The sequence below is a fragment of the Dufourea novaeangliae genome, unplaced genomic scaffold, assembly GCF_001272555.1.
Source record: "Dufourea novaeangliae isolate 0120121106 unplaced genomic scaffold, ASM127255v1 scaffold21, whole genome shotgun sequence".
In the NCBI taxonomy this organism is placed as follows: Eukaryota; Metazoa; Arthropoda; class Insecta; order Hymenoptera; family Halictidae; genus Dufourea; species Dufourea novaeangliae.
Genome location: NW_015373910.1, coordinates 6,268,435 through 6,293,521, shown reverse-complemented (window position 1 = coordinate 6,293,521; position 25,087 = coordinate 6,268,435). Strand labels below are relative to the sequence as shown.

At 45.6% G+C, this 25,087-nt stretch overlaps 1 protein-coding gene across 1 annotated transcript; it reads left to right on the top strand.

Moving 5' to 3' along the window:
* Positions 1 to 1,592: 1,592 nt before the first annotated feature.
* On the top strand, positions 1,593 to 25,087 carry LOC107194133. The gene is made up of 7 exons (XM_015583699.1): positions 1,593 to 1,902; positions 2,642 to 2,872; positions 14,657 to 14,770; positions 15,441 to 15,527; positions 23,531 to 23,731; positions 23,959 to 24,147; positions 24,369 to 25,087. The coding sequence occupies exons 1-7, from the start codon at positions 1,593 to 1,595 to the stop codon at positions 25,085 to 25,087; spliced, it is 1,851 nt and encodes a 616-aa protein (XP_015439185.1).

Sequence of the window (25,087 nt, the reverse complement as noted above, 5' to 3'; positions counted from 1 at the left end):
ATTACAGAGGCGCTATCTCTTCCTCTCCCTCTATCCTAAGGGGGGGGGGGGGGGGGGGGGATTGAAAAAGATAGGCGGGGTGGATGTTGTCATCGGGTGGTCGCGATCACCAGGAGTAGCATCGGGATCGTGGAAGAGGGTGGCAGTCGGCCAGCCGAGGCAGGAGAGAGAGACTTTTTCCCCACCGCTTGGAAAAACCAATTCCCCCACCACTTCGCAGGAGCTACTACCACGGGCAGCGCGGCGGCCAGGCGGCAGCGGCGGCGGCGGCGGCGGCGGCGGTGGTGGCGGCGGCGTGGAAGCGAGGCACGGAGGGGTAGGTTACCCAGGGTGGTCTCGGTGGTGGCTGGGGGCGGCAGCCTCAAAAATACACCGCAACCACACCGCGCGCGGCTCCACCGCAGAAGCCGCCATCTTCCACCGCCGAACCGAAACGAGACCGCGCGAGTTAAACACCCTATCTACTACCCACCTTTACCCGTGGAAGTTGCCGCTGCCACCCGCCGAACCAGCGACCGCGAAGAGACGAGAGAGGATCCTTCTGTTCGGGACCCCGTGGGCCACGAGGCTCTGGACACGAGTGTCAGTGAATTGTAACCCCCTGGTCTCTGGGAAATTCGACTATCCTAAAGGGGGGTAGTTGTCTTCGAGACACTGAAGATCGTTTGATCATAATCAGTGTGAAGATACATTGGGAACAGTTTTTATAACCAGCTGCGAACACTTGTTAGGAAGTGTTCGAACATCGTTGATAAGTCCTGCGTGTGATGGTTCGTTCGACGAAACGTGACCGCGTGGTGAACTCTGTCAGTGATCTTGAGTTTGTCAGATACCAGCGAGCGTTTTTTTTTTTGTTTTTAGGGGTATGATTCAGTGTATTGGGGGATGGTGAGGCAGGAATGTGTCTATGTGGAGTTTGTGGTGCCTGAGAAGCGTTGCCACGTTAGAGGGGTACCAGAGAGCTAACACACCTGTTAGAGGGTTCTCGCGTTACGTGCGCCGATGTGATGTATTAATTGGTCGCGATCGTCGAGGATTTTAGAGAGTGCCCGCGTGTTTTATATCGTTTCGCGGGATAGTCTGCGACGAGTGGCCACCGATTTCCGTCGACTTGTACTGCCCGGAGTGGGGCAAACACAGGCGATCAAAGAAACGACGAAGACGAGGGGCGGTCGTCGATTCCAATAAAACGAATTTTCCCCGCGACTTGGCAATCGAGACGAGGAAGAATTTGCAAACGGATCGGCTCTTACGTCCCACTGTCGCGGGGTAATGAAATAAGGATCAAAGGTTCCTGGGCCACGCGGGGCGGACTAGCGCGTGCTGTTCAACGTGATCTTCCAGAGAAACAACCCTCGAAGTGATACTCTAACAGAGATTGATTAACTCTTTTCGAAAATCTTCGAGTCTACGATTCAGAAGATAAGATTAAAATCCTAACAAAGTGGCTGAACGTCCAGTGTCTATATGGAACCAGAGTCTTTTTCATCCGATTTAGTGTGAACTGTTCGGTAAAAACAATTGAGTCGAATAGTCAGGTGTTGGTACGCAAGGAGGATATTTCAGAGAAACGGTCAGATGATCCTGTTCTCATGACGAATCCTCTACGTGATGCACGCCCCGAGGATCGGCCTCCAGGCTTAGACTACCCGGACCCGAGACTGATACGGAACGGGCATCCGGCTCACCAAGGGAACACGGTGCATCAGATCGGTGCCACGAGGATCAGGAGGACAAGGAACTCTTCCTTGAGAAGAAGAATGCACCTGGCTAATGAAGTCCCACAGCAAGGATCCGCTGGTGGGAACAATTTGTCGGACTATGCGATCACCGCGGATCTGCTCGCTGAAAGAACCTTGGACGGACTGTTCGCTGAGCATCCTGGCGAACTGGTGCGAACAGGTAAGAAGAAACACCTTGTTCAAGAAAATTTATTTTATCCCTCCATTCCGAAGATTTCGAGCTCTTTGATGTCGAAGTACTGTTAATTATTGACCTTCATCCGAATAGAAGAACCTTTGAGGCTCTTTTATTATATCATAATGAAGAATATAATAATATTATATATTACAAACAATATCGTAATATATATAGTGGTGGTCAGACCTTATTAGGATGGAAGTCATATATCATCTATCAGAAATACTCGAGAACCACATGTGGATACATACAAATAACAATATACTAAATAAATAAACTGAATTAAAAGAAGTGAAATATGTTAGAATTATTAATTTCAGCTATTATGTACTGAGAGCCTCTGAGGCTCTTCTCAATTCTATCCCGATGAAGGACAAAATTGTGGAAAAGTATACAGTAAATCCTCGATGAGTGGTCGAAGGCTCTTAGACAGTGAACATTAAATATTTCATAAATTAATGGCCACATGGGACTGAAACAAATATAATTGGCTTGAGAATCGTAAGCTCATTGTGCTAAATCTCAGTAAAAAAGTCAGCGTTATACCTGGAGATCTCTTCTTATCTTGTCTTACTTATCAAGGATTTACTGTATGGGGAAAGCATATCGATGTTGCTTAAGTGTTGTCATTTAGAGTAGGTCTGTTATGCTTTAGTTAGCATTAAAGTTGTTGCCCGATAGGTAGATATTAATTGGTGATCTGACGGATCATTGTCGACAGGTTCCCCCCACGTGGTCTGCACTGTGCTACCAGCACACTGGAGGTCGAACAAGACGCTTCCGGTTGCGTTCAAAGTGGTGGCCCTGGGCGACGTCGGTGACGGGACCCTGGTGACGGTGCGTGCCGGGAACGACGAGAATTGCTGCGCGGAATTGCGGAATTCCACGGCGGTGATGAAGAACCAAGTCGCGAAATTCAACGACCTCAGGTTCGTCGGCAGAAGCGGTCGAGGTGAGGACATTTCTATCCTTCCGTCGATAGGTTAAAAAGCATGATCTTCGAAGCAACTTCGTCTCACAACGATGCTTCGATGTGGACAATTTTTTAGATAGACACAATATTTACTATCTGTCAGGGGGATTATTTTTATGGTGTTCCAAGTCTGACACATTGGATGGAAAACAGATTATGGGTTACGTCTAGAACAGATAATAAATCTCTTGCTCGCTTAGGGGTGGGTTCCGTAGGGGTAAAAGAAATCTTCAGAGACCAATAACCGCCGAATGTTCAACCCTCACTAGTTCCCAGTCTCAATCTCAATAAATTTCTGTACCTGACAATATTAAAAACTTAAAAAAGTGATACAGAACGAAATTAAATAGCCCAAAAGGGGTGAAACCTAGGAAGAAGTGTACTTGGCATACTCTATCAGGGGTGGGAAAGTTCTTCGATCATAAGATCCAGCGTATAAAAAACTAACAAAAATTGTAGAAAACCTTCTGTAAGCAGGAAAAGAATCATCGATAAGGCAATCAATTGTTTCGACTCTTTTCTGTTTCACCCAGTGTAACCAACTTAAATTATACAACCTACCAATAGTACTCTCATACTAATTTTCTCTTTGGTTCCATCATATTTGTATCATACCTTATTTTCTATTTATAACATCCTAACTTCGCCTCCACTTTTCTATTATCAGTCCTCCGACCAATTACCAAGACCAGTAGGGTTCTCCAGGAAAATCGAACGTAAAAAATTCGCCTAACCTGCGAGGCCGATCCAAGGAAAGCGTTTTCAGAAGACGGGTTCTAAATCATTCAGGCGTCGGTGCATTAAGTCGGTGGGCCGACTGATGGCCTCGTTTTTCCTTGGGACGGTGAAGCGTGGCCCGCCCAACCTGCCCCCCTGCCCCTCGACGCTTCGTCCTCATTTTTAATTCACCCGGCAAACACCGTGACTCGATATCTCGGCCGGCCGTCGCGGAGATTTTTTTTTAATTCCCGACTCCACGTTTCAATAATTCAGCGTTCCTTCGCCCTAGAAGGAGCGAAAGAAGACGGTCGTGAAAAATCCGTGGGGTGGTCCCCCTGAATAATGCGACCCAATAATCGCCGCCATTAAGGGCGCTTAATGCAAACGGTCGATCGTAGAACCTTTCACCCATACGAAAGACGAACAAAGTCGTCCTCTGACTCTCCTAGGCTACCCTCCAGATCGTCGCGGTTCTTTTTCTTTCTTCCTTTAGACACACCAAAGAGGGCGGCGAGGGGGTGGATCGAGAGATACGAGTAACGAGGCGTCCTTTAATTCCTTTAATTCGACCGAGTCGTACCCCTCCCTCCTCCGTCTTCCGTGTCGTCGTTGCTCTCGCGAGTCTTTCAAGAGAGCAGTCACGAGCGTAGCCGGTTAACGAGGGGCGGCGGCACAGGGTTCGACTTGTTTATGGCAAATTGGAAAAGGAAATTGCGGGGTCCGCGATATCGACGATCTTCTACTTCGACAGCGCCACCCCCTCCCGTCACTCTAACATTCGATGGGGAGAGCCTTAAACGGTGGTGGTTTAAATGCCAGCTTTCTTTTTCCTTGCAACCCCCTTTAAACGTCGTTCGTCGACGAAGCACAGGAATTTGCAAACATGTTTTCCCATACGTCCAATCGTACGTAACTACTTCGGTCGATTGTTTCCCACGATGTGGAACCATTGTGGGAAAAATATACACTGTCGATGAATGTTTTTCCTTGTTGATTGGGGGTCGAACACAATGGTAGAATTTCGATGTTTGGACAGGCTGGGGGGCGAAATATTTCCGGCTGGATTGGAATATCGGCGTTGCCCGGACACGCGGAAAACAATCTTGCATGATCCGTCACCCTCATAGAGGTTCTAGAGGCAAATCGTTGCGTACGGCTGGTAGTTAGGGGCTGCCCGTAATACAGTAATGAGGGCTTACTGCCATGGAAACCAAAGCCGCTTACAGCCAACCACTCTACTACCATCCACCTACCCACCCCCCCCTGACCACCCCACCGCTCAACCGTTCTATTCTGTGATTCCCTATATATCCGCGATATCCTCCTCAGTCGACGAATTTCGCGAAAAAGTTGTGAAAACCGTTTCACGATTACTCATTGTTCCACGGACGACGATGGCTCGCCTGTTTCAAGGGCAAAGATCGAACGTTTGGGGTTAGGATATGTTTGTATTGTTTAAGTTGATACCCTCGATATTATTCAATTCGACAATTAGGCTCGATTTAGTGGAATCACAGAACCAAGGAATTTGTGGTACATTCTATCACTTGTATTAGATTTACACTAGTGTTGGACTATAAATAAAATAAATTCTCTATTCTATATATCCAGGGCCTAAGAAATCTTTGATTAATTACCACACTATCCACCAACATCCACCACTACCTAATAATTTTGGAAATCCCATTATTATTAACATAATTCAAGAACCGACGAAATAAATTATTTCTCTACTCTATAAATCTAGAGTCAAATAAATCCTCGATTAATCACCAACGGTCCAATATATCAATAATTCAAATTAAGTCAAGGCAGTCGAACAAGTTTACCGATTCCTCACCTCCAACGAGAACTGTGAAGCCTGTTCAAGGTGTTTCTGTGTAATTTTTCTACGTCTCGTGGAAGTATTCGGAGCTGTCCGGCGGGAAACGTTCGGCTCACGCGATCCAGCGATCACCGATAACACAGACCCCGCAGCGCAATCGTTATCATCTACGGAGACGGGTAAACAGATTTTCTAAATAAGTCGAAAATTTATGATGTTTACCGGCGAGTCACGGTCGCGTATCGCGCGCATAATACCACGGAGACGAGTGGCAACGCGCGAGCGAGCCGAGCGACCGCTTCATATACGGATTCCGTGTACATTTTTCCCCTCGGTTTCTCTTTTTTTTTTTTTCGCCTCCGTTATTTTGCACGCGGCCCGCGCGCACTGACCATTTTGGGGCAAATATTTGTTCCATGCTCGCTCGCGGGCTTCGCCATGCCAATTTAATATTGCGAATGCGGATGAGGAATGATTTTAGTCGAGATGAGCGGTAAACGTTGCTCGGAAAAATTGAAATGAGCCGCGCGCGCCTCGAACCACGGTTTCCTGTGTCCCCATCGTTCATTCCCAACACCTTTTAATCGCGCGATGCCTGGAACAAAAAAAAAAGAAAAAAGAGAACGAACAATCGGCGGTAATCGAACACTGTTCCTCCCCCTCTGGACACCCGATGCATCACCATTTTCTGGCGTACAGTTTGCTTCTGATGAACCTGAATTACCCTTCGGATTTTGTGGATCGTTGACGGTGGGTGTATCGAAATACTTTTGAGGGTGGAGAAATTTATTCGTGGTATTTATGAATGTACTGTGTGATGATAGTTCTGTCTTGAATCTCATATTGTGTTTGGATTATGAGAAATTTTACAGATCCAGCACACTTGGTTCATATAGTAGAGATTTTATTGTACATCAAGAATCTATGGGAGCTTATCAAGGGTTTAGTGTTTTACTAACGTTCTAAATGACAGATTCCATTCAGAATTATGAAGTATTGTACGTGTTTCCCAATGTTTCTTTTAGTACTATTTATAATACTTTCACAGGACTTCTCGTAAAGGAAACATTCCAATCTCCAGCTCCTTTTCTCAACAATCTCTTTTCCTCAACAATCACGCGATAATCACCAAAGAACTACCCACCAAGATATTTCCACATCATTTCTAGACCACTCTAAATGATTCTCAAACGAATAAAAACTACTTTTTCAGTAGTATGTACACTCGATTCAAAAGACTTTTCACAAAACCATTTTCCAATTTCTCCCCAGTAAACCCAAATTCTCAGCCCTACCTCTACCACACGCGAGGTGTCCAAGAAGTCCCAGAATCCCTATCTCTAGACCCAGAGGTGGCTTCCCATATCCACATCCAGCGCGTAAAAGTCGCGAAACAAAAGGGCGGTCTTGCGAGAGGGGTGGAAAGGGCGGTAGTGAGCGCGGAATGGGGGTGCAACGGGGGTGGAGGATATTATCATAGCGGCGCAGAGGCGTATATCACTCGGCCACCCCTTCCGTTTCCCGACAGGGATTAGCGTCAAGCTCCGACTGCTAGGAGTCACCAGGCGCGAGCGGCGAGACTTGTGCGCCCCCGTTATGTAGGTTCAGGGCTGCGACTGGTATAGAGGAGCCGGTGGCCGGCCAGCGACGGGCGTAAAAACGACGGGCATAAATACCGGAGTTACCTGTGTTTTATGACGTGCCCCCAGGACGGAGGTATAGGCCGGCAGGAGAGCGCGAGAATCCGAGGCAAAGCTCGAGCTATCGACAGCCAGATCCTGACCGATGTCCTCGCGCAATTGGGAGTTGGTTTCAGATCGTGATTCACGCGATTTTCTCCCGTCGTTGCTTCCTCGATCCCTTGATCTTCGAGCTTGTTTACAGATTGTAAAGAATGGCGCTGCGACCTTTTGCGTCGCTGATCTTGTTTTTTTTTTAAGACATTCTGGAGGTGAGTGATTGAGTTCGTCTGAAGGATAATGAAACGTTGGATAGAAAAACGGAGTGTAGGTATAGTAATACTGGGTCTGGGTGGTGATTTCTGTGTAATTATCGTCTGAAGGATTATGGAAGTAATTTTAGACATAGTGATGTTGGTAAGTTAGTCTTGTATCGTGTACTCGGTGATTTTTTAGATGACTTCGAGGGGTGAGATTAATTAAACCGCGAGGATAGTGAAACAAGATTCTCTCTTTCGGAAGAGGTATTACTTGGTATAGATTTTAATAAGATGTATTCTGTGTGTACCTCACTTATTGACTCTTCGTATATATGTAATGGTGGCAGTATTATTAATTACTCCAATTTTTATATATCGTTTTCAAATTATAGTTCTTATTAAGAGTTCCCTCTATGACTTTGAAGAGTTCCCTTCGACTCCTCGTCCCCCGAGGTTCACCAGCAAGTGAACTTAGAAGCGCCCGGAAAATGATTTAATAAGTCGTAAAGGCACGTCGACGTTGAAGAGGGTCGTCGCTCTTTTTCATGGAGCTCTAAAACGCACCCCCGCCTCAGCCAGTTGCGGAACAGCTGTTGCGATCCTCGAAATTTCGCGTCGATCGTGCGTGACTTACGCGGAACTGCAACCCTCCGGTTTAATTAATTGCCGCGTGCGAAGACTGCACACCCCCGCCCCTACCGAATCAATTCTCCTTGGCCCTTTCTCGAGAAACCCCTGTGGCCTAATTATTAGCTGAAAAATCACGAAAGAGAAACTTCTTACGTGATTCTTCCGCAGTTGTAAGGAATTTTGCAGTTTCTACTTATTCCCCGCACAAATATACATATTTTAGACGAGCCTTTAAATTCAGTTGTCTCGTAAGCAAAACCTAAAATGAAAAAATTTTACTTTATATTTTCGTCTCATTTTTTCACGTAGAATCACCCCTTACCCGGTTCTAGTACCAGTTACATGACACCCTGTACAAACGCATAACAATAAAAGATGACGACAGCTTCTAATAACCTCTTACTCAACTACCAGATCCACGAACTATTTTCTAGTTATTACTCATACGTCAGGTTCAAAAACAAGTAACCAAAAGAGACATAATTATAATTTCCTATATTTCATACCTGTCAAACCAACTGACGTCCATTAAAGAACACTCAAAATTCTTGAAAGTTCATCCCCCTACCCCTAAAACCATCCAAGGATATCAATACACTCTCGCCTCAAATCTTCATCAAGAAAATGAATATAAACCGATAGAGAAAATCCTAACGACACAATGAAACTTGTATTAAAAAAGGGAAACCTGTTACCTAGTCCGCAAGGTATCGACGACCCCCCGAGAAAGACGGAACGTCGGGGACACGTCGTTGAAAATCCGACTGGTCGGGCGCGGATTTCGTCGACCACCTCGGCGACGTCTTTTTTCCCAATTAAAAATTAAAAAGTCTAGCCCTCTTTCAAGCAAAGGATCACGCAGTAGAAGACCCAGCCTGGGTTGGACAAAGAGGGGAGGCGAAGGGATGACGACGGAGGAGGGCAGTTCTACGGCGAATGGCTGCGCCGAGATATTCTACCGATTAAACATTATTTTTCGTGCTGGTCTCTCCCCTGGTCGTCCTATGTGCCCGGCCGTTCTGTTTCTTTTTACATATGCTAATTCCACGCTCTCCGCCCCCGGGTTTTACCCCGTCTTTTTTTCTTTTATTTCTTTTTTAACAACGGTTGTTCCGTGCGCTCATACGCGACGCTCCGATGAATCCTCTCCGCGCCTCGACACGCCGACGCGTCCACTCCTGCCCGAAAGATTCCTCTCGCTGGGCTATCGTTGCTTCGATTGGTTCCTGAAACAAGGGGGGGATCGAGTCCCTATCGGGGGATATCGCTTCTTTTCGACGGGAATCGTTCTTGCATGGATTAACGACGGACCGATGTTTTGGTCGCTGCACGGCTTTAACGAGACTCTTCGAGGCAAGGTATTCGAGTTGAAGACTTTGCGAAATTATTTCTGTCTACATTGTCTTATTTGATGCAAGATTTCGTTTTTTTCGAGTTTAATACTTGACTGAGTCTATGACTTTTCAGTGATACTGTTGTCCATAATTATTAGCTTCGGTAAACCTATGCTTTGCGTATGTACGACCAGTTTCATGAATATATACCCTTAGTTAATGGGTTAAAGATCATCCTCAATCCATCCTAATCCTTTCCATGCAGAAATAGATCATGCTTGTTACAGAAATATTAAAATAACAATTTCCACAGAAACTTCTTCCTAAAGTCTTATTTTAGTCATCAAAGTCGTCACAGAACTCCACATTCTCGGCGTTACTAAACGCAGTCACTGTTGTTTCGTCTGTCTCGGAGGCGTTAAAAGACCAGCCGGTATTTTTACTAGGCGTAAGAAAAAAACGTATAATGCTCCTGCGTTTATGAGCTGGCGATAGTCCGCGGCCATTTGCACGACAAGGATTTGCACACCGCGAGAAGACACGAGAGCCGTTCCGTTCGCTCCGTACACCCTAAGTTTGCCTAGGGATCATGCAGTGTTAAAAACTCCCCTGTTTGCCGGCGAGGCGAGCGTTAGGGGTGGCTCGGATCGTTATTTCAGAGTGTTTGTCGTGTTTTAAGATTCTGACGTTTTGACTGGCCGAATCGCGGCTGGATGGAGGCGGTGTGTAAGCGCGGATCGACGGCCGTACGCGAGGCGAACGAAGGGATGTTCGCTGTGTCCGTCGAAAGTCGCTGGGATCGCGTGATTCTTTCGACTCTAATATTCACTGAAATTAATAAAAAATTTGTTAAAGGTGGAACTCAACGATAGATTGTTTTATAATTAAAAAAAAATGTAACTTCGTAGTTTCTGAGGACGATGAATCACTGATAAATCGAAATTTTTATTTTGGTTTCATAAGAAAATTGTCTATACAAATGGAATGATTCTATTGCAATTGTTCTTTTCTATAGAAACCTACTTCTCAATGTGAATATTTACGCATTTTTGTATTTTCTAATAGGATCGATAGTTGGATCGAAGTTCTATAATTCAGGATGATTTTGATATTAAATGTCAGTAGGGTAAAAATTCTTTTCTGACAAGTGTATCGTTTCGAGAATTTCACAAATGGTTTGAGAAATTACCGCGAGATTCGCGGACGAGCCACGGTGCGACGGGGAACGAATAAATTTCGGGGGCAGATTGATGCCTGGAAAGCCGCCGTTTAACACGCAACGAATTACGATTTCGGCGAGCGTAGGCAGGTGGAGGGCAACAGACCTCAAGGGGGAGGATCGTTCTTCCAGCGAGTTACACATAATGCCTCATAAACACCCTCAAAACGCCTGCTATCACCCTCGATTCGCGCCCGTACCGCCATCACGGATTTGACACCGCACTGGCAATAAACTTTGGCCTCGTTAGACCTCCTTCCCCTGTCCTTAAAATCTCTCTGTTTCGTCCCAAATTTTTTCCACTTCTTCCTCTATTGGGAGGGAAAAATAAAAAATCTACACAGTATACTTAATCACATTTTTCCTTTAAATTTCTTTTTGAAATATCTTAACGCATAATCGACCACGTATATTCACAAATATATTCAATTTTTTTTCTATCTAACAGCTCAAATAGTCTAGCAGGAGTTTAGTTAAAGATAGATTGTAGCACACAGATGTATGCGGAAGACAGTAAAAGGCAAAATTTCAATCGAGTTCAGTAAATTTTTATTCCATTAACCTTTACAGGGCGGGCAGGTTTTTTTCTGTTTTAGTCTGAACCCAATAAGATACTTAAGAGGAAAAATAAATTTCTACATTTGCTTCTGTCTTTATAAATTACTTTAGAAAATGTTATTTCGCATAAAAATCCGCGGTCTAGTAATCAGTGTATAAGTAGGAAAAGAAAAAGAAGATTAAACCTTCTAATCGCTAAAAAAATATTCTGTACAAAAAATACATGATTCTTTCTGACTATCTTAAAAAACGAAAATATTATCTCAGGTCCAAGAGGTAATAGAAATTCACCAAGAGATTCGAGCATCAATCCAGAAAGTATGGCGATGAGGTCGACGTGGGCGCGTTTCCCCCGGCAACGTTAAAGTCGTCCCGGAATATTTCGCCTGGACGATGGCGGTAAGCCGGTTAAATGTCGTGGTTCACCGTAAAAACCCGGTCGTTTGCCGTCCAAGCCGCGCCACCATAAAATAAAACTACGCAACCGCGTGCATATACGCACGCCGACCCCATTATAAGCCGTATAACTTCACGGTCGTAGCTTTAGAACGCGTCTAAGTGCCGGCCACCCGTTTCAACAGCCCCCATTTTTCACCACCCCCAAACGTTGAAGCATTCTTTGACTCGACGTGGATGACCGATTCGATTCGATTCGACTGCCAGCAAAAATCGTAAAACACTGGACACAGACGCGTAAAACGAAACGCTTCGCGAACTCAGAATTAGCCTTCTATTCATCACGAAGGAGATGGTTTATGTGAAACGAACGATCGTTCATTCTTATTCTGTCTTTGTAGTATAATCATCCGATTTAGGAGTGTAATTTTTCAAGGACGAAACACTTTTCAACTGCTGAGGGTGTTTTCAAAGATTTAGTACCAGGGATTATTGCAGTGTGTCTTCTGTAACTTGATCGTTAATCTTTTAGATTCTACAGATTCCTTATTAGAACTATTGGTACGTGTTACTGCATTAACCCTGGAACGCCACCTTCGGGTTACCTATGACCCCGTAAAACTGAAATCTTGTCTAGAAACGTGAAAATATACAGAACAATTTTTTTTTAAACAGAAATCACACTGTGCAGTTATTATTCCCTAAGGTGTTTAAAGAAGAATTAAAGAAAATTGGTTCAAAAATATTCAATAGTATCTTAAATAGTATGGTTGTCTTTTTTACGAAATTATTTCGAAGGCTTTGTCTAGAAGTTCCTAACAGTTAAAAATACGGACCAGAAACGTCTGAAACCAGAAATTCCGCATATACAAAAAAATACATCTTTACCTAACAGCAAAAAATGTTATGTACAAGACACTGTATAAAACAGCACACACGAATTGTACGATATGAAACCACAGACTCGTTAAAATTCACAAAAGAGACCACAGCTTACACACAAACTAAACACTGAATAAACTAATATAAACTGAACAAAAACTGACTGTAATAAATTAATTAGTATTATGAAGAGACACAGATGCTTCTCTTCGAGATCTATTTCGCGGTGACTAAACTAAATTAAACTAAAACTGACTCTAATAAATTAAATTAATACTACAAGCAAACACGAATGTTCTTCTTCGAGAACTATTCCGCGATGACTAGATGTGTCCGCGATGACGACTACCACCGAACTAAGGAACCGTTACTAGAATCCCACTCGAAGGACAGAAGAGCAATAAAAATGTGTAAACATCGAAGTGGTCGAGCGACTGAAAACAGCAGGAGGTATGGCACAGTCCAGACATCCTATTCTTCGTCGCGAATGTTCGCGAATGACCTAAAGATGTTGTGATTGTGGCAAGGAAAATGTCGATATCATATGTTCGGCTAGGAGTACCGATGTATTTTTTTTCAAGGGTCCGTCATGCCCTACGCTTGTACGCAGATTGCCTGGAGTCAGGCGTTTCTGACCTCAATTTTTTTATCGTTAAGACATTGACTGCCACAGTTTTTACTATTCAGACAGTATCACAATAAAATATAATTGTCTCTGTCTTTGCTATTAACGATATACAGTATCTATACGTGCCCTTGAACGCTCATTACTAAACTGCGGATGTTTATACAAATTGACAATTTTGGACACTCATACATGAAAAACAAGATTGAACAGAATTTTTCTCCCCGTCCTAGAACTCTTAATACGTGAATAAAAATACGTAGGTACTAATAAAAATCCGCAGTTCATTACTTTCGTTATTACTTTACCATTAATTATATCCACGAGATACTAAACATTCCCCTTCAGAAAATTAAATATTTCTCCGTGGAATTCTCCGATCACCGGTGACCACCATGCCAGTGACCCTGCCAATAACTCGAGAAACGAGACCCTCGACCCAATTCCGTCGATCTTGATTTCCGTTTTATTTCGACACGTAGAATTAAAGTTTCCGACACCAGCAGTCGAGCACCCTGAATAATTCGATCAGAGGGCCAGAAAGGTCCCGACGGATGTACGAATATCAACGTGGGATCGGGAGAGCGATCGAGGCTGACGCGACGCGGCGAAAGGTAAAACGACGAAATCGCGCGTGACAAGCGGCCCGCGTATATTTCTACCGTGGGCTCGCTCCTCTCGGGGTTTTACCGTTCCCCCTCCTCCCCGGCGCCGACATTAACATATTCCGGCCGATTCGGGCCAAACATCGACGCGGCGGCGCCACTCGTTCACCCCCTTACTTCCGGCACATTTGTGTTTTGTTTCCAGCGAGCGCACCCCCCGCACATTGCTGTCGTTCGCGCCCTCCCCGCCCCTCGGAGCGAAAACAGTTGGCCGCGTTTCTCGCGGAAAAGGAGCAAGGGGAAGACATTTAGTCGAAAGCGATTGCTGCGGGGGTGCTGGCGGCCAACGATGGGGGATGTTTGCCGTGCAACACCCCCCGAAGGACTTTCTGGTTCTCAATCGATTCTATCACTTCGCGAACAAATCCCTGGGGAATCTTGATCTTACCGACAAACGGCAGAAATTTGTCAAAAATTCATTTGGAAATGTCAAGAACATTCTGTAATGATTTTATTGTGGAACCGTTGGTAATATTGAGAATATCATATGAGAATTGGATTGGGGGTTGGTTATGTATGGAAGATAGTTAAAGAGAAACGTAATTTGTAAATTACTGTTAAAGGGTTATCGTAAAAATGAATAGTATTATCGTTTAATACTATTCATTTTTATTTAGAATTTTTCGAAATCAACCTTGGAACTTCTTTGTATCGATTGTTTCGAGGACTCATGGATGTATCGAGAACTCATCCCTGACTTATGGTGTTCCTTGATGCTTCTTTGAGTATAAATTATTCGTCAATCGTGGCGTAGAGTATTGTTATAGTTCGCCACCTAGTTTTCATAAATATCATACAAGATACAGACTGTGGGCGATCAAAAGCCAAGAATATTAGTTTTAATGAGTTAAATATTAGTTAGAAAATTAGTTTTAATTAGCTCCAATGAGAGCGCTCTGCCTGCTCGTTTTACCACCGGGCGATAATTCTAGTCCGCAGTCTATATTTTGACTCTCGATTCTCATTTCAGGTAAAAGTTTTACCCTGACGATCATGCTGCAGACATCGCCGCCCCAGGTAGCCACCCTGTCCAAGGCGATCAAGGTCACCGTCGACGGACCCAGGGAACCAAGATCCAAGACAAGTGAGTGTCCGAAGAGTTTACCAGCTGTAGGTAACTCGATCTGCAACCACCCACGATTCTAACTCTTTAATATGCACGTTCCTGTGTGCAACACTCGATAGTCTTCGTCTTTCTAGGGTCAAGAACTTCGATTGTTCTTCAGATGTATAAATGTTAAACCCTCCACATTCAGATCCCTCCCTCCACTGTCTTGACACTTTGACTTCCACGTCACCCAAATAAAGGTGACACGTGCGTTGCAAAGTTGTTTCATTATTTAAATACCGTTACAAAATTTCGTGTCGAATTAATATCGCAGTATAATTTAAAACAGGATCACCAGCTTCGATGAACTAAACGCATATACCTTCGACAATTTTTTACTTAAAAAAAAAATGAAGTAGAGTCTGTCTGACTACATACCACATTTTTCACTGTGGCAGTCAACGTGTTAAAATGTTCAATCTAAAATATAGGTCGTTGGATCCCATCTTGGATAAATCAGCCTTGTGGTTCTTTCTGTACCTTGTAGTCTCACAGCTTTTGTACTTTCTTTGTCTATAGTTACCGACTCGACTCGTACAATAACATGTAATATAGCTTTGCAAGTGGCCAGAGAACATCAACGCAATGAAGATGGCGAGCGAACGAAAATTTCCGTTCAACTCACATGTTCCTTCTGACGTTCTAGGACACCAGGCCTTCCATCCGTTCCATTTCGGGCCCAGGCCGTTCCCGTTCGGTCATCCACAGGACCCTTTGGGATTCAAGTTGTCCGGTAAGTGTGTCTCCAGATCGAAGGAACCGTCTCTCCGCCTGACTCTCCCTATGTCGCGCACCACCTTCGTTCTCCCACGGTGTGTATACCTCGTGTCGACGGATAACTAAGTTTCCCAACCCTAGGAGTCCTCCGTCCCCCTCCCTCGCAGTCACGAAGCCAGGGACTGGCTTTCGCTAGACGACGCGTCGCGCCCGCTTCGCGGCTACGAGGGGTGTCAAAATTGAGCGTCGGCAGGCACCGACTCAAAATTGAGTTTTGCCGCCGGGCGTCTAAGTGGAGAAGACTCTGATTAAGCTTCAGCCGGGTGTGCTCCGCCTTTTCGTTTGCCGACGGCTCTACTTACGCTCACTCTTCGCGCCGAAACTTTGCCAGCCGCCGTTTGACGAGCAACTGCTGGCGTTGCTTCGCGAAATTCCGGAGACCGTAGGAAGAAAACTGTTGGGGGTGTTCGCCGCAACGCGAAATTGTCGACGTGGAAGTCACAATTGTTGATTCTGGACAGCGTATTTCATTTGCAAAAATATTTGTACCTGTATACTCGGGGAATTTGATTCATCGAATCTACTGGAATTCAAATTTAAGGGCGAACATGCTTTTAATTTGGATCGCCAGTATTTAATTAATTCTCATTTGTGTAGAATAGAGTGTAGAATACTGTACATGTTCGTTTATAGTTGAAAGCTTCAGGGGGATAGTACCAGAACTTTCGAATATCGTTTTCATCCATCGTCTGACATACCATTGACCTGTACTACTTAAAACATTTTAAATTCATTCCAACCTAACGATCCTCAGGTTCGTTTTCTATACTACACACCTGCGATAAGCTCACCCTGTCGCGATCAAATTCGATCCTCCAGGTCCCAGTAGATCCTGTATTTCCATCGAACAGACGCAGGAGCCAAAAACCCGTCCTCTAATCCGGAAACTTCTATTTCCATCGTATCACGGTAACCGACTGACGTCGCCTGGACGAATTTCCAGAGGTGGTTTTTTTTCGCACTCCCTCCCCAGGTAGGATCGACAGGCTAGTTCGGCGGCACGGATTCCAATTCAAATTCGTTCGAAGCTCGAAATTTTGATGGGACTAGCTTCCAGAGCAGCGAGAGGGTCGGGTACTGATACTGGTGCACCGACAGTGTATTGTTTCGGCATGATAAGCGGCTTAACGGAGCTTCTCTCCCTGCCGCCGCCCCCTTCCCCCACGGGAGGGGGTCGGTGTGGAGTAGCAGAGTCCTGCCGTCGATTCCTCGTCCCATCCCCCATCCCTTTTCGACCCTCATCCCCCGTGGTCTACTCAATCAAGGACCAACGGTGCCGCGCCCGGTTCCTCGCCGACTTCGCCTCTTCTTTCCCTTCAGATTTCCATCGTAATTTCAGCTAACGAGGACGGACGCAACAATTTCCAAGCGGGCCCAGTGCATAAAATTGTTCCACGGTTAATCGCGAACGGAAAACGTTGCACAGACCTTCGTTCCTCGTATCGTTAAGCGGGGGCAAATTGAATCATGGGAGGAACGCGAGTTTGTCGCGATACGAGGCCGTTGTGACGCTGAATCCCGTGAATTCTGGAAAGAATAGGACACGATTTTATCGTGGAATTCAATTTCTTTTGGCTGGAGATTGTTGTAACTTTTTTTGGGGATGACTTTTTCTTTTAATGGGGAGAAGGTTGTTGGATTTTTGGTGGATATGGTTGAAGGATATTTCTTTATAGTAGTTTCGTTGAAGTTCAACACTTCTACATCGCGTAATCGTTGAATATTCCATCCGAGTTTAGTAAAGACCCTCGCTTAGACGCTTATATCACCCGTCTTCATAAACACCCACTTGATCCGCTCTCTGTGCGCAAAGTCGCTTGATCTGTGCAGTATTATACGACAAAGTCTGTACTACGTTGTCTAGAACATTCACAGAACATGTTCGACCTCTTTAAAGTCCAACAATTCTCGTCTCTTCTCATTTCAACCCCTATTACACCGTACAGGATACAAACAACACTTCATTCTTCGTTCTGATCACTTACCATTTCATACTAATTCCCAAAAAATCCAAGAAAACTACCCTTAGATCAAAAAAATGTCTTCCACCTTTCTTTTACAATTTCCAACCCTTCCGCTCAGCTCCGTCGCTAACAACCCCCATAATCGATACACCGAATGAAAAATTCATACTATTCTTCGTTGGCCACCCCATAGAAAGACGCACTCGACGATTCCCCTCGGTTAACGGTCGACACACGTGCACGCGTTAAACTGGGTCGTGCACGTTGTCGGAGTCGCGACCGACATCACCGAGCGTATCGATCGGTTTATATACCGAACGATGTCCACCACTTTTTCAACCCTTTCGCGGCTAGTTCGTACCGTCGTGCACAGGTTGCGCCTCTGTCCAGTTCGTAAGCGCGAGGGTCAGTCGGGCAGCTTTTGAACTTTTGCCACCCTAGCGAATCAGGGGGTGGGAAGGCGGCTGTGTATCGATGCACGGATAAAGACGTGTTTCAAGAGCTGGTTTATTAGATATCTGCGCGCCCCGGGGGTTGATAAGGAGACGAAGGGAAAGGGAAACTGCGAGAGACGGTCGGCTACCCGAGCACAGGGGTTGTTAAGGTGCCCATTGAGGTGTAACTAGGGGGATGTTATTAAATTTCGTTCGGGCCTAACCCCCGAGGGGAGGGTTGAATTTTATGGTATCCCTGAGGACTCGGAGCTACCGAAGTCCGGCACACTTGGTGTCTTACACCTTGTTTGGGTATTCTGGTCAGACTGTTCTTGATACCTTTGACAAATAGAGAACATCTTAAACTTAATTGTCTAACCGATAATTACATTAGGATTATTCTCATATTTTTCTATTCATAAAAAGAAGGTTGTAAAAGATTTTGAGTTAATTTTACGGGGTGGAATTATTTTAATTATTTTTTAAACGTAGATAACAGGAGAATTAAATGTCAGCGAACGTGTCGATGCAGGTTGGCAAGATTCAATTTACATACACGAGAAAAGTTGGATAGGAGAGATGCTCGCGATAGATGTTCCCGGAGCGGGACGAAAATTAATGTATTCGGTGACTGGCAACACGCGAAAGATCCTCCGTAGAGATTGTCCAGGAATGAAAACACCCTGATCACGTGCACCTCCCGAGAGGCCGTCTTTGTCAGTCCGGGGCTAAGGGGATGAAAAATCGCGAGAGTCGGGATTCGAGTTAACAAGAACAGCTCGCGCAGCTCGATCTCCTGCGTCTCCACCCCCACCCCCTTTCATTCCACCCTCCAGTGTCAATTAACCGCCTACCCCAGGGGGTCGGGGGAGGGCCGGAAAAATCGCAACCCCTGTTTCAATAAGGTGGCCTTTACCTCATTTGGGGGAGATTGTTAGGAACGTTCAGTTTAAAACTGTCGGTTCGTTCTTGGATCGTTTCGCAGTATATTCACGAACTTCGCCTTAAAGATGTCCGTGACTTTCTTTTCTTTCAACCTTTCATTTTGAATGAATTATTACAAATATTGTAATGAAAAATGTTTCTTTCAAAACTCACGTCAGTATTATTTCGTTTAATGGTATGGTTTCTCAGAGAGGGTAATTTTGTGCATAGATCTTGAAAGAATCAGCGCAATTGTGTTCTAATTAATTACTAATATCCCTTTTGACCTTCTGCGAAGGGAGTGTCTCTGGACAGGGGGACACAAGGGGGTTGGTTTTCAAAGAAGACGACTTCTCCGGTTGCCCTTAAGGGGCCTTTTCACGTACACGGAAGACCAAGTAACCCTTCACGAGTGCGGTGCCGGGATCCTTAAAGGTTCCCTTTTTAAGGGTTGTCCCTGTCCACCCCGGTGGCGTCAAATCACGACGGATCCTTTAAATTCGCGTCACATTTCACCCTCCCCTGCGTGTCTTCCAAGGGTGCTGCTGTTCCCAGGGTGTCCCGTCTTTTAATCAGTCCCGGTGACCAGAACCTTTCGACGGAGGCGACGGTAACTAATGATACCGTGCGCCGTTCTTCTTCATCCCTCCCCTAGGCGGCCGCTGCGCCGTCTTCTCTATCGGTGACACAAAAACCCCATAAAGACGGAGGGGGGTAGATAAATTCGGTGAATTTACACTCGGTGGCATTGATTTGTAATTTCTTCCTTCTATCGATTTCCATTAAACGTGGAGGTGTAGTGGTGAAGTCTTTTACAAAATTAAATCCCTTCCAACGAATACACACCCTGATAAGTTGTGTTCGCGTGAATAAAAAAGCGAGCAAATCTCTTCCGATTTCTAGACATTTCAGGAAAAAGAACAAAATTATTTCGGCGGATTTTACGTTAAGAAATTCCAAGAGAACCCGTCAAAATTTTTTTTTTTAATTCTACGTACGGGATCACGGAGGTGGGTGGGAGGGAATAAAAAGGAAAGTACACGGAGACGTGACTCCGGGTGAATAGCTCGCATACAATGAGCGTTTCGAAAAGTTCCTCGTTTTTATCCGCGTTCGTAACTTCAAAGAGGATGCAAGCGTAAATAAGAGAAGGAAGGAGGGAGGAAGGGGTGAATGGGGGATGCTGACGGGTGGGGATGAAACGCGGTGGCTGGAAACGGGTGCGAGAGAGAGAGACAGCAATTTTCTCGTCCTTTCTCGAAATATCTCCTCGTAGAGCTTAGATCGGTGCCAGGGACCTTTCCAGGGTGGCATTTTAGGGGTTGCTGCGACGCGATAATGAGAACGGGCGCAAAGGGTGGGTGTGCAAAGACATCCGACCGACGGTAGTGAGAGGCTAGAACGTGGGAACGGTGGATGGGGGTGGGCGGGGGAGGGGGAGGTGACGGTGGGGGTTAGAGAAGAAGCTGAAAAGAGGGGGGAGGGTGTGCGAGGCTCCACAAGGGTTAACGCCTTAGGAGGAAGAAGGGCGTTTTAACTCCTGTTTTGCATAGATTTGAATAGATAAGGAGGACAGGAAAATACGCGAATTAATTTATTATGTATCTCTGGCTGCCGTGGCGGACGGGGCTGGGGGTTTTAAGCGAGCAACCCCCGAACGACCGGCTTTACTCTTTACTCTCGGAGGTGCCCGTCATGGCTGCAGCCCCAACGTCTTTAAACGCCCCTTAAGTTACCCTGCAGACGGCTCTCTTCTAGGCGTGACAGACGTAACTTGCCTCACCTTCTCACCTACGTAGAACACACCCGTCTCGTAATTTCTCTCTCGAGGCGGAAACAAAAGAATGTTGGGGGTGGGTATTGTGTATTCTTCATCCATATTTTTGTAGCCTTGCTGGCTTCATGGTGGAACAGGAGAAAGCTACAATTACTTTCTTCGGGTCTTGTAGACCCACACCTACGCTAGAAATTTCTAGACAATAAACATAAAGAATAGAAAAATTATTTTTCTATACATAAAATAGACGTGAAAGAATACTTCCAACGGAATATTGTTACGAGTAGACTGCGAATTTTATACATTTATAACTTCACGATTTTCTATAATTCACTACACATGAGTTGGATCAATTAGGAAGAATTTTTTGTTGTGTCTGACCAATGATTGACTCATACTATTAGCCCTCTGTAAATTTATTTTGGCTAACATGGGGACCCTTTTTAGCTATTCCATTATTTCCCAATATAGAACTATCTATTTCTATTTTCTATGTTATCTAGACCTCGTGTCAAGTATGAAAGCTTAATTAATTCTTAGACTTTTACATGCCAATATTCGTTAACGAGTGTTTAAAGTATGGAATCGTAACCGTGAACTCGACCGAATCTATCGCGGCCAAAATAACGTAGCACATTTCGAACATGCTGCTCGATAATACATCATCCCTTAAAGCTCCGGTACCCCAACGGGAAGGCACACATAAAGGCAACTAACCCTAGGGGCCGTAACGTTTAAGCTTAACATTTCTCACCCCTTAAAGGGTAGCGGCTCCTTGAACCCTTTCAGCTCTCTCAGTGCGTTCCGTCTCTTTCCCACCGACTCTTTCAGAGATCTCGCCCGGGTTCTCCCCTCATTAGTCTTCATTTGTTTTCGGAATTATCGCCCGCCACCCCTTCCTCCACACCCCCGTCCCGGCACGCGAGTACTGTAAGAGGGTGCCAGGCATTTTGGGGGGGTTTATTAAATTGAAAGTATGTTACGAGCAGTTTGAAATGGATTCGCGCCACTGTCAAATACCAAAGCTTCGTGGTTAAACTTCGTGGCTAAACTTCGAATAAATGATGTGAACGGCAAGAGTCCTCTAATGGAGTTAAAAAATTATTACATCGTCGAACATATATTTTCATACGTTCAACAGGAACTTCCAAATTAATTAATTTCCTATGAAAATGAAAAAAAAAAAAAACTATACAGCCCAATATTTACTTCTGCTTCTGGAGATATTCTCTTTTCAGTATTCCGAGAAAGGGGTTGAAAAATCGTCCGAGGATTTCTCCGGCAAAGTCCTCACTTATGGCACGTCAGGTACACGGAAACCCTTGGCCTCCTTAAGCTCGCCGGCAGCGCAGCTTTCGCGCGCCTCTTATCGTTTTCTTAATCCCCTCATAAAGTAGCTGCAGCTACAAGCTTTCCCTCACACCCATCCCTCCCGTCTCACCCTTTCTTTCTCCATGCGAGAGCTTCCAGCTGGCCTGCTCGCTGTTCCACGCCGGTGTGGTAGAACGCGAGATAGTGGTGTCCTCTCTGGCAAGCGCGGCTTAAAGAGAGCTTAAAAATCACCCCTTCGACCCCTACCGAGCTTTTTCCTATCCCACCATCGAGAGCCGTCGAGACAGTGGGGATGTCGGCTGGTCCAATGAGAGGGGTCGCGAGCACGAGCAGCCACGCCCACGTTCCAGTAACCAGACAACCCTCCCCACTCTACGGCCGTGCCTCCCCTACTTACCGCTCCGCCGTGATACCCCATCCCCACCCTTCCACCCCTCCTAGGCAGCCGGTGGCTTCGGAGCTTTCACGGAATTTTTAAACTGCCCCGCACAGATGACGGTATAATCTGCTATTGATCAAGGTGTTTCGAAAAACCGATACCATACCAATGACTACGGCTTCACTTTTACTCCTTCCTTTATCACCCTGGTCGGGAGGGTGGGACGGGGCTAGAGGGGTGGAACTCGTTTCACCGCGGTTTCGTAACTACTTCAACGGTTTTAGTTTCGCTTCAGTTGCACCGTTCTTTTCGATACAGGTATATTAAAGATATTATGTTTCATCTTCGGGGGTTAGAAAGTGTTATGTCCTGCGTGGTAAATTTCAGCCCCTTCGAAATTTCGTTTCTTCGTCGTTCCGGGGAGAAAAGAACGAATGTTCGATAACGGTAGGGCCGTTGTAATCGTTCCACGAACAGATTAATTCTTTCCATGTCGTGGATTTAATTGCATACCTGCACACATACACGAAACTTTCCCATGGCCGCCGTGGTATCGGCTACAATTGAAAAAAAAAAAAAACAAGAAAAATTGATCGATCGTCCCTCTATTCTCCGCTGGATAAATTTAACTGTCCATCCACGTCAAACGCTAGCTACGTCAAAGGGAAGCTTTTCTGTTGCTACGTCCGTCACCCGGTGATCGCTTATCCCCGTCTGATGTTATATAACGTTTCCGGATCAACCCCCGGACAGCGATTTCTTTTCTAATGAACGCCACGCGGGTTGTTTATTGCAGCCCTCCGCAACACGCGTGGTCGTTTCAGGCACACATGCTGCGTCTGTTACGGTCCATGATTGATTTTTTCTCAAGGAGACTCAGCTACTTTGTATCTCACTCCGTAACATTGTATTTATCCGTTAGGGTGAGCTTGCAATAAAATAAAAATGTATATTGGTTGAACCAAGATGTTTACATCATTCGTCGAAGGGATATATCCTAAAAATCCTTTCCTCAAGTTCTTCCTAGGCCTAATCTTCTGATCGGAAAATCAGTCCCTTTTGATTCGAGGCTTATTCCAGAGTCCAAGATACCGTCCAAAAAGTCCAACCGTCTGACAAACATAATTTCGGATCACTTCGATTGCACAGGCCTGCAACACCTGGGTCTGGAGCAAGGAGCCAGCCAAGGGTGGGGTGGTCTACCCCGAGGGTCTCTACCTCCGCACTGTCTTCCGCCGCCTCCTGGTCACCATTCGCATACACATCCTCCGGCACCTGGTGCGTCGGCCTTCAATCCCTTCCACCACAGCATCGAGCAAAGATCTCCTAGGCTGCCTGGACCCAACACCGGTAAGGACTCCACCTTGCGCTGTCTTTAAGGGATGACGTCCTTGAGAAACGAGACTTTCTTCTTCTTGAAATGGATCCAGTCTTATCTACCCAGAAATTCTCAATATAGATTTCGTTGGAATCGCTGTCAGTGCTCTTTTTTCGGAGGGACGTCAAAGCCGAAAAGTATGATCGACAGGTTGAAGATAGTTCGTTCGTTAATGGGAAACTATGATTCTTTTTTGAAGAGTCGTCTAGGAACGATTTGGGTCCGATCAGCGTCTCTGTGAGGGAGGTGACGCCGACATCGTCACCTGGTAATTCTGGACCTGGTTTGCTTACTACGGCCACCGTCGCGGCGCCCACACCACCGGCTGAGACGACGACTACCACAACGACGACGCCCAGCCCATCCGGGCATCACTCTCATTTCCAAGGTATTGTCTATTTATCGGTAGAAAAAGTTTCATATCCTACATCATATCTCTGAGTTCACAGAATTTCTTTGAATGCTATACATAGAAACTTTTCTAGCAAAGCAAAGTGTTTATAATTTATATCATCAAAGTCACTAACAACCTTCACCCCGATCCTCAAAATTACATCAACCTATGATTCCCAAAGGGGATTCCCAAACTGATCGTCATTCTAACAACAGGTCTCCATCTTCTGGGAGCCACAGGGTCCATCTTCGGATCGATATTCGCGCCGTTGTTGCCGCAGTCGTCTTGGCTCTACAATCCACTATATCACACGCAGCAGTACATGCTAGAGCCGGAATGGCACGCTCTGGCCTTAAGAATGGCGCAGCAACGACTTCAGAGGCCCGATCAAGCCAGGCTGGAGGAGCTCAGGAAGCTACGAAGCAACAGCAACAGTCCTGAAACCGTTCTGAAGGAGGAGAAACAGCAGGACGAGGATCAGGACGTTCTGCGAGGCACAGGCTTGGACAGTCCAGACGGGAGCATAGAAGTGGACGACAGGAACGAGTACGATCAGACCAGGGATCGTGTCAGGAGCGACGAATCACTACCTGAACAAGACTCCCCAAGGATTTCACCAGTCAGAAGCGACGTCGAGGACGCCACCACCGATGCTTCCTTTCAAAACGCATCGGTTCACCTCAGGCCAAGCATGGAGAACTCTAACGATCAAGAAGCAACGAACGACGAACAGATCCCTCGACGAGATCTTTCCGTGAAGATCCGTTTAGAGGGTACCGTGGACCTCAGCACGAAAAGAGGACAGGACAAAGAGAACGTGGGTCAAGATCTAACCACCAGGAAGAAGGATGACGACACTGACGTCGAAAGGGACGGAGTCAGACCCAGAAGAGAAAGGACCCCGAAGCCTAGACACGTCTGGAGACCCTATTAA

Excerpts from the sequence above, each read along its gene's own strand:
- LOC107194133 (XM_015583699.1), top strand. The coding sequence starts at position 1,593 with ATGACGAATCCTCTACGTGATGCACGCCCCGAGGATCGGCCTCCAGGC. Across the intron at positions 14,771-15,440 it reads GGAACCAAGATCCAAGACAA|GACACCAGGCCTTCCATCCG; the intron begins GTGAGTGTCCGA and ends CTGACGTTCTAG. Across the intron at positions 24,148-24,368 it reads GCATCACTCTCATTTCCAAG|GTCTCCATCTTCTGGGAGCC; the intron begins GTATTGTCTATT and ends TTCTAACAACAG.